The sequence below is a fragment of the Stegastes partitus genome, unplaced genomic scaffold, assembly GCF_000690725.1.
Source record: "Stegastes partitus isolate 25-593 unplaced genomic scaffold, Stegastes_partitus-1.0.2 Scaffold2485, whole genome shotgun sequence".
In the NCBI taxonomy this organism is placed as follows: domain Eukaryota; kingdom Metazoa; phylum Chordata; class Actinopteri; family Pomacentridae; genus Stegastes; species Stegastes partitus.
In genome coordinates, this window is record NW_007580216.1 from 84,471 (window position 1) to 94,888 (window position 10,418).

Genomic DNA, 10,418 nt, shown 5'->3' on the forward strand with positions numbered 1-10,418 from the left:
TGGAAATCTCACACATCTGTGCATTTTATTTTCTTCTCTTTTTTTAAAAAAAAGGGGGACGAACGAATCACCAGAAGTGGAAAAAAAACCTCCTCAAACACTTTTGATTCCCGGCGAGATAATTGAATACTGACAGACGTCCTCTGGGGCCGACGGGAACAAGTCAAGCACCTATAAATATAGAAGAGAGACCTGCTGTGTAGCTCGACAGCGTTCGCCTCCGTCGTCCAAACGGGGGGAGCTTCTACGGACGGACGGACGGACGGACGGACGGACCATCTACTTCCCTACTAACTTGTAAGCTTCAGCAATACATTTAAAAAACATCAGCATGGTTCAAAATTCACACTTGTGCCACAGTTCTTGTAAATTTTCCCTCCCAAAATGAAACACTGTGTTTTTTTTTTGCCTTGTGCATATGTCTCTCCTCTTTCTCTCTCTGTCTCTATCTCTATCTCTGCACTCCTGTCCACACATGTAGAAAAAAAAGAAGAGGAGAGTAAAGTGCATTGCCAATGTAAAGGCTCTGATATGGCCAGACAGCAGTCCTACTCGGTATGAATCAGAAGCATGCAGGTGCCTCCGGGCTCTCGTCGGGGGACTCTGGTCTGAGGTCGTCTCCCCCCTGCGAGCGTAATCCAGTCAGAGAACCGAGAACAGAAAGTCAACCAAAAGATCGTATGATACAGTGTTGAGATTGAACATTCAGCGCGGAGGTGTTCTTCACTGCTTTTGTCCCGGACTACGCACCTCGACTCGCCGAGTCGCGCCAGTCCCGGAGGAAAAACAAAAATGTCAAAAGCCTGCCACGGACTCAAAACTGGGAATGGTCCATCTCGTCCAGCCAGGAGGCCGGGCTGGTGGGGAAGTCGGGGTATCCCGTACTGCTGCCCGTGGAGAGGTCTGAGGTGGGGCCTCCCGCCATGGCCCTCAGAGCCTGGCCCACGCCGCCCGGGCCGCCCGGCGCCACCAGACTGTCCATGCTGAAGCCCAGGTTGTTGAGGAGCGGGGTGTGGCCCGGCAGGGAGGCGATGGAGGAGGGCGACTGCGGGAGGCCGTAGGGGCTCCCCGCCCGGATGTCGTGGTAGGTCTGTCCCGCCGCGTCCACCGAGAAGCCGCCGTTCAGCACCGCGCCGCTCGTCATGTCGCCCACGCTGCCGTACAGCCCGTTGGTGTGGCCCAGATCCGACAGGACCTGGTCGTCTGCAGAGGAAACACTGAGCGTGAAAATCTGAACAGCACACCGTAGTGAAGGGATCGACCGATACGGGGCCGATGTTTGGTGTCGATGTACTTTAAGGTTTTTTGGTTTTTTAATCTTTTTTGGGGGGATATTTTTGTCTTTATTCGATGGTGCAGTCGAGGGAGAGAGAGACCGGAAAGACCATGAGTGGGATTCGAACTCATGACCTCCACGTCGGGGGTTATAGCCCCTGTAGATGGGACACCAGCTCAACCAGGTGAGCTATAGCGGCGCCCTGATACACGTTACGTTGTGAAGGCAGAAAAGCTGTCGTTCAAAACTAGACTTCTTCACGAATGAGGGTCACTGTAGCTGAAAATATAAAATACAAACAGAAGGGATTAAATTATCTCCTCTGTTGTGGATCAACTGAGATCGATCAGTTCGTCTCCTGCAGTTCTTTATTGACTGTTTCAGGTTCATCTTCTAACTTAGCCGCTAGCCGTTAGCGTAGCCGTTAGCCACCATGAGAGAAGCTAACTTCCTGGTTTGTAGCGACGGCTTCTTGTTTAGTTGTGTCTCTGCTTGAGAGTCTTTTTCTGAGACGGAGCGAGGAAGCTGCATCAGACCTGAAGGAGTGCATTTATTGATCAATGATCGGTCAATAAAAACACCAAAAATGCCAAATATCGATAATCATCCAGGCCGATGATCGGTCTACCACTAACACTGTGTTTTATTCCAATACAGTTAAGTGCTTTAGGAGTCCCGTCGCCGTGGCAGCGTCGTGTGGATTTCTCGGAGGAACGCCGAGACTCTAAAGTGTTCAAAAAGCATTTTGGTTCCGTCGTGAGGAAGTGAGAAAGGATGTTGTTCTCCAACGATATTTGTTTCCGTCTCAATCCCTCCCCTGGGCGGCTTCAATAACAACAGAGCCCCGGCGAGCTTTCTCTCTAATTGACTAAAAGCCTCGAATGCTTTATAGAGTTTCTGTCACCATGTTTTCATTTCTCATAAAAATGGCCTCCTTTTTAAAAGTGGCTCCGAGACTTTTACGACTGCCCAAAACGGGGTTTGTGGACATTAAATAACATGGGGATGTCCAAGACGCCGTTTGCGTCCCACTAAGGACCCTCGCTCGCCCTCTCTCTCTCTGTCTCTGTTGCATTGAGCTCCATCATGGCGACAAACAGGAGGATGCGTCAGCGGCCAGCGGGACGTGTGAGGGGAATGTGAAATGAGATGCCATTTTGGATTTGGCTGAGAGCGACGCCGCGCATCCAGGAACGCAAAGGAAACAAATGAAATGCCACAAAGACGCAGTGAATCCCTGCCGTGTCGTTGAGCAGCTCGTGGGCTCCCCGGATCCCATCAGCACCCTGATCCCATCAGAACCCTGATCCCATCAGCACCACGACCCCCCATCAGGGACGCCTCCCTGAAACAAGCTCCACTCACCTCTGAAGCTCAGCTCGCTGTCGCTGAGCCCGGCGTCGTCGGCCGAACTCTCCTTCTCCACTTTGGTTCCTCCTCGGCTGCGTTTGACACTTTTGTAAAACTGAGTCCAGCGATGTCGACCCGCGTCCTTCTTCAGACGCTTCTCCTTCGCTCGCCGGTTCTGGAACCAAACCTGACAGAGATGATGACAAGAACCATGAAAATAATGATCAGAACCACCCAGGACTGATCCAGTTAGTCATAGTGTTTTTGTGGTTTAATCTGACATCAAGTCATTTTTTTTCAAACCAGAAACTCTTGAAACCATTTTGTTTGACCCAAAACAGCATCTTTACTGAATGTCGTGTTGGAATATGATGAAATATAATGAAAACAATCCCCCAAAATCACTTTAAAATACTATTTTAACTGGCAAAACTGGACATTTCTGGCAATAACTATTAAAGCAAAACAAAAAAGTCACTAATATTAAAAACAATCCACCACATTAAAGTGACTTGATAATTAAAGGAGTTTTACGTTTATGTCTGCATTTGTAATTTGAATAATTTAAAAGCCTTTGAGCCCTTTTGTTGTTGCAGCATTCAGAAGCTTTAAAACAAAGATCTGATTGTTTCTTATACATTTTCAAATTATCTTGATAATCAAATTTAATTTTCAGTTTAGTTTCTCACATTACAGAGTTTGGCAGCACTTTGACCCAAAACAGCTTCTGTACTGAATGTAAAGTGAGAATATGATGAACGATGAGGTGCTTGATACAAAATCATGTGTTTATCATAATAAACATGCAAAAAAATCTCAGAAAATAATATTTTAACATGTTAAACTAAAAAGTTGTGGTAAGAAACATTAAAGGAGCACAAAAGTCATGAAAAGAACATCAAAATAATCAAATTAAATTGAAATCTGATGTAAAAATTTAATGGATACCATCTTAAATGTTCATAGTTTATAATAAAAAGAAAGCTTTGAACAGTTCAGAGATGATTGAGCAGAAGACTTCTGATGATTTAAGATGGAACAACACAATATTAATATTAAAAATAAAGCTTTGGGTGTGATTTCACATCGACTAGGTGAGAAAATCCACCACATTAGAGTCAATTTATGGAAAAAGGATCATTCCAGTAACATCTGCATGTGTGATGTGAATGATACTGAAGCTTTTTAGCTCTTTGGGACATTTAGGAGCTCTGACAACAAAGGCCTGATTGGTTGAGTAGAATTATAAAATATAATAAATATGTAGAAGATCCAAATTCCTCTGAACACTTTGGAGATGTTTGGCAGCGGATCAGAAGTCTGGATTCAGGTGGACTTTAATGGAAGAAGGTGGAACCAGCCTGAAGGCCTCATTAGGTTCACGTGGGGATAAAGTGTTGGACCTAAAGTTGGTCTGAAGAAGCTGTTTGTGAGTGACTGGATGCTGCTGCTCTACCTGAACCACTCTCATGTCCAGACCCGTCTCCGAGGACAGCTGCTCTCTGACGTGGCGTGCCGGCTTGGGCGAGTTCTTGTAGGCACTTTTGAGGGTCTCCAGCTGCTTGGCGGTGATGGTGGTCCTCGGCCGCTTGGTCCCCGCCTCCGAGTCGTCTGCAAAAAAAAAAAAACAACACAAACGTGAGCGACTCCTTCTCACATTTGTCACCGGGGGCGCGGCCTCGGCCTCCTGCGCGCGCCACAATGAAGTGCACGGCGGCGCGTGGGAGTGTATTATTGTCCTTGTGCGTGTGTCCCACTCCCACAGCAGAGGACATAAATCTAGCCGGTGCCAGAGGAACGGAGTTATTGGAACCGCACCATATAAGAGCATTGCTTCAATTTACATAATCAATCAGAGTTGCATGGAGATCTGAGAAGCGGGTGGAGGGAGGGGAGGCAGCAAACACGCGCACAGACCAACAGCACGGTCAGGAGCGGTTCTGCTGGTGGAGCGACACCCTCCCGGCACACCTACCGTTCTGCTTGGCCGTCTCATAGTCCACCTTGCACACCAGCCTCCCGTCCTCCATGAGGTAAAACTCGTCCCCGGTGGCCAGCTGTCTGCTGCACATGATGCAGGCGAAGCAGTGCAGGTGATACACGAAGTCCTGCGCCTTCCGCACCACCTGCGTCGGCGGGATGCCTTGTTGGCATGACGCACACTTCGTCCCAAAACGCCTGCAAGCAAACACAGAAGAGGCCGTCTGAGAATCTGGTGCAGGGACAGATTAAAACCTCACATCGTGGCTCTTCAGGTGGGTGGAGGGATGGAACCGCGTCTGTTCTCATAGAAGCGGCGCTGGATGCTTTTCTGTTAACGATGGATCTGTCGGCAGCCTGATGGATGGACGGGATCAATGCGCGGCTGTTTGTGTGCGTGCGCGCATGTTTGCATGTTGATGTGTTTGCAGATGAAGCACTGAGAGCTGAAGAGGAGGAGGAGGAGGAAGATGAAGAGGAGGAGGAGGAAGATGAAGAGGAGGAGGAGGGCTGCTCACAGTAAACACACCCTGAGGAGAACCAATAAAACACTGACTCAGGAGAGGCTTTAAATCACAGCAGCAGCCCACAAAAAAAGAGCAAGGTGAAGCCTCCAGATCACGGCTCAGTCTGTGTGTGTCTGCTCATGCGTGTGCGTGTTTTCATGCGTGTGCGTGTTTTCATGCAACATGCCAGCAGCGACCCCCCCACCGCCCCCCGGGTCAGCTAACACGGTTAGCTCCCAGCGAGGCTCCAGAGCTCTTTAGAGGCCTCCATGGAGCTCCGAGCATTAAAACCTTTCAAACATGATTTAGTAAAAAGCCCAGATCTGCTGATCCTGTTTTGGATAAAAGTCAAACTCAATTTTCTTCTGTAATGCCTCAGAAATCCAATCGTTGAAAGAAGGAGGCGAAATGGCAAAAAGATAGTAAAATAAAAAAGGGATTTCTCATTGTGAATTTATTTGCAGCAGCACCATGATGGAGCTGATGAGCATCAGCATCACATGCAGGAAGGTAATTAACTATGAACACATGAGCAGACACATCCAGCACGGTGCCTTTAACTAAATCATTTAAACATTTATAACAGAGCAGTGAAGGCGTCTGAAAGGCTGTAAAATCATCAACAATCCAACTCAACAAGCAGCTTCCGGTGAAGATGTTTGGTGCAGAAATTAGGAATTTGATCAAATGTTTCTGTAAATAACCAACTGAGATTAAATCAGTTATATTCTGTTATTATGTGACTTTAAAAGAAATGGAAACGTAACAGTAAAAATCTAATAAAAATGAAATATACTAAATGCTAATACTGCATATTGTGTAAATAAACTATTATAATTAAAGACTAGAATAGAATAGAGGCTGATAATATAAAACAACATAATATAATACAATGTAATATAATATATTGAAATATAATGTAATATATTCCAAACTAGTAATTGACACTGAATCCAATTTACTATTTAATTCTAATTTAATTCGCTTTTTATAACAAGAATCGTTCAAATGTTTCTTTCTGTCATATATTTAATTTTTTCTGGTTTTACATCATTTGTTTGGATTTCTTAAGTGATTTATTCTCATTCCTGCTCTTAGGAAAGGCTCAAACACTCATCCTGTGTTTATTGTTAATACCTGCATTCATTCCCATCTGCGCAATTTGCACCAAACTTTCACTTTAAACGCGCTCTTTTGCGCATATCTGTAGCTGTGCAGCGCAGTTAAACTGGTTTTCTTTCTTTGCCTTTGTTTAAATGCATGAATCAGTATTTTGAGAAAAAAGACCCAAACAATGAATTAAATTCTTTCTATTTACGCACATAATTTGGCCAATAATATGACCAGCAGGCAACAGGAGCATCATTAAAACAATGAGAGTAAAATAATGAGAGTAAGAATCGTACTGACTTGAAGAAGTCCTCCTTGCAGTAAACGCTTCCAGCCCGGGAGAAGCATTTGTCCGCCAGCGGAGTCTGACAGTCTGCGCACTTGAGGCACTTGGAGTGCCAGTGTCTGTCCAGCACCTTCAGGATGAACTTGTCCAGGATGTGCTGACTGCAGCCCGCACACTGAGGGATCTCTGCAGGGGAACAGCGGCACAAGGTCAATCCGAGCCGGCACAAGAACAGGTGAAGCTCCGAGCAGACACACTTTCACTTTCATCCACCAGGAAACAGAAACAGGCGTAAAACCAGTGGAGATGAAATCCTTCTGCATGGACCTGCAGCCTGCAGCTCGGTTTTAAAAAGTGCAGAAGCTCAGATCAGACAGTGAAGCTTCTGTTTTATTCACATGCAGCTGTAGTTCTGTTATCTATATATAATAAAAAGATATTTAGGATTACACTGTGATGGAGCAGAACTTCATTCTGTGTTTTAGTCATTTAAATGTCTGATAAACATCATTTAGAATTAGAATTAGAATACAACTTTACTGAATTTAAAGCATTAATTAGTTTTTATAAAGGTTACTTTTTATATTTAAAGATATTTTTACCTCCTTTAATCGTGGTTCTTTCCTATTTATTTTATTAAGTTATAAATTGGTGCATTTTCATAAAACTGTCGTGAAAAAAACACGTGAAATCCACGTTTCCAGTGTTTTGCTGCTCCGTCTCTGTCCAAGGTGCTGATCTGTTCTCCTGCAGCGCAGGAAAAAATAATTTTCTGACGAAATATTGATTTTATTCCTCCTCCTAATTTGGTTAGCCAGCTCTGTCTCGATCTTAATTAATCTGCTAAGGATTTTGTGGAGCAGTGAGGCTGCAGCCAGCGTGAGCAGGTGAGCCGGTTCCTCGGTGTGGATCAGGGTCAAGGCGGGATCACGGCTCGGTTCTGTGGATGTGAAAAATGAAACCTGCAGCAGCAGAACACACGTGTTCAGGACGTTGTTTTAGTGTTTAAAAAATAACAGATTTATCAATTAGAACTGAATTTACTGCGAATTTTTAAAAAACAAAATTCAATTCAGGGAATTTTTCCTTCAAAATCAAAACCAGATTCTATATTTATTCGTTTTCCACGTCTGGATGACTGTTGAATGCAGCCCGACATTACTATTTATATTTATTTTGTCCATTCTAATAAATTACACAAATAACCAGCGAACTAATTTAGCACAAGATGCTCCTCTACCATGTATAAACCAACAATAAATCAACATATTCTGCAAAAAGCATCATTTTTCTTTCTATTCGCAGCTTCTCTTGGTCACACAGCCGTTAGAGAAAAATCAATACAGAGCAGAAATGAGCAGCAAAACCCACCATGAACCTGAAAACACACACATGGAGAGACTCTGAGCTGCAGAGGAAACATCTCGGCCGTGAAATCATCTCACAATAACCGAACAAAGCTGTTTAATCCCATCACAGCAGCAGCTCTGCAGCCACACAGCGTTTATAGGAATGTATATTTAAAAACGCACAGATCCTAATATTCCTGTGCAGCCTTTTGCACTTGGAATTAAACACAATAAATGAAGAGAAAATAGGAATAATTGTGCAAATAGCTCGGTGTTAGAATCGCACCACGAGCTGGTGTTTTAGTGCAGGAGGCAGCAAATGTGCAGCATGTGAGCCTGAAGCCTGAAATCCAGCAAATGCACAGAAAGCATTCAGCAGCATCCTGCACGGACACAGAGTGAAGAAAATCATTTAGAAAAGAGACGTTTTAAATGTGTCTGCATGGAGCAGAGCGGGTGTTTTTTTTGGACAGAGGATGGTGCTGAAAGGAAGCAGCACGACTCTTGGCACCGACAGACAGGAAGCCTCGTGCATTCAGGAGCCTTCTTCATATCTGGTTATCTGTCTGCTGCCTCTTCATCACATTTAACGGGAGAGAAAGAATAAAAGCAGAGGAGCAGCTTCTGTCCACACGCTGAGGGTTTGTGTTCATGTGGATGGAATTATTATTATTATTATTATTATTATTATTCTTATTCTTATTATTATTATTCTTATTATTATTATTATTATTATTATAAATGCACAGGTGCATCCTGTGCTTTTTTTTTTATTCCTGAAATAATCCAGGTTTAAATCCAGGATGAGCGCTGCGGGGGGCTGAGTGGCAGGATCTTTATCCAATCTTTTAATCTTGTCTCGATTTATAAAATTAAAGAGCATAAGCCGACCACATATAGGCTCTGCTGCTCCAGTCAGGTTCGCACAAAACTCATCTTAAATCCAGGGTTGCAGCAGCAGTTTGGCTCTAAATAGAAGAATCTACATTTGTAATTTTTTAAGTTATGTGGAAGCAAAATCTATATAAAAGTTTAAATATTTAATTTTAAATAATTATCAGTTTTGAAATCAAGCAGCATTCCAGTGATTATCTCCCCCCATGTTGCTGTGGATTAATTTTTTGTTGCATTTCTGTACAATTTACTTTAAATAATTAGAGATTATGAAAGGGGGGCCTGGCACAGAGCAGATTAGCTCAACACATGTGAGCTGTTTCTCGTTTCTGATGCTTTAAAGTGGAAAATAATTACAATATTATGAATAATATTTGCTCCAACCCTCCACAAAAATGCCACAAATGAATAATTCTGCTGTAATTGTGACATGTGCACACGCAGGCCTCCCTCAGAGCCTGAAAGCTGAAGTGTTGGGAGCTTCAGCTTTGACCCAGTAACGAGTGTCAGTCAGCGGCTGCGTGTTGGTCTGATGGGTGATGACAACTGCGTCTGATCTCTGACCGTCCAGCCTCGTTTACAAATTAACAGGCGGGAGGTTCAGTGTGAAGCTCGACAACCTGCTGCGAAGTTTGAGGCCAAACTAGAGAAGCTTCACAGCAGAAATCATCTTTTCTGTTGGTTCCCCTCCTATCCGAGGATGGATGGAAGCTTTTTGCGCAGAACACTGGAAGATTAATTGGACCTGCGGGCTGTTCTGCTGCTCGCCTTCGAGGCCGAGAAGCAGCAGCAGAATCTACTTTTACACCCTGAAACCATCGTATAATCGGCCTGTACGTGTGGATCTGGAGGCTCTGGTCTCCTCGGCGTCTCCCTGCTGCAGAAAGCTCCGCAGCGCAGCTCGCCAAGCGGCTGGGAAAAGGCAGAAAAAGGAAAAAGATGTCTTACGTTGCAGTGGCACTCCGAGAATCTCCGGTAAACTCTTCACAGGACTCTCTGTCGGTAGGACCGCCGCACTTTGCATCATCGTGAGCCAAACCGGGAGACAGACACATACACCCGCAGCACGGTGGGCGCGCTCCCCCGTCCTGTGTTGCGCGGAGAAGGAATGATGCTGCTGTCGAGGCCTCGGTCTCCACTGTGCTCCGTATCCTCTCTAATCCCCGGGAACGCTCGTCCGTGCTGCGCCGTGCCGTGCCGAGCTGTTTTGGAAGTGGCTCAGACAGGCTGCTCGGTCCATTCAGCGCTGCAGGGGCGGCGGGGGCCTGACGTCAGCGCGGCGGAGGCTCGCCGGGAGCCAATGGGAGCGCGGGGAGAGGAGGCCCCCGGGGGCGGACGGCATCCCGGATAGGTGTGAGGAGCGCGCAGGAGGAGAAAGGAGAAGGAGGGGAGCGCGCTGTATGAAAATGTCTCCGGAGAGGCGGGACCTTGGTCCTGTGGAGACCATAAATAGCTCACTGCAGTGGCTCCCGGAGGGGCCCCGGGCCAGCAGGGCTCCTCTGGACAGCAGCAGGAGGAGGGTGGCCGAGCGTGCAGCCAGGAGAACGAGGATCAATCAGTTTGTCAATAAAACAATTTATAAAGAAAGAGGAAATCTGATTCCAGAACGCAGGAATGTGAGTTTCATAGATGATCAGCCACACGCACGCGCTCACTGCGTTCCTCAG

At 45.5% G+C, this 10,418-nt stretch overlaps 1 protein-coding gene across 1 annotated transcript; it reads right to left on the reverse strand.

Moving 5' to 3' along the window:
* Positions 1–814: 814 nt before the first annotated feature.
* On the reverse strand, positions 815–9,991 carry lhx4 (LIM homeobox 4). Its single transcript, XM_008305362.1, is given in 8 exon segments — positions 815–1,203; positions 2,642–2,813; positions 4,083–4,237; positions 4,602–4,804; positions 6,523–6,694; positions 9,700–9,888; positions 9,891–9,963; positions 9,965–9,991. Coding segments are annotated over 8 exon segments (1,380 nt in total).
* Positions 9,992–10,418: the final 427 nt, after the last annotated feature.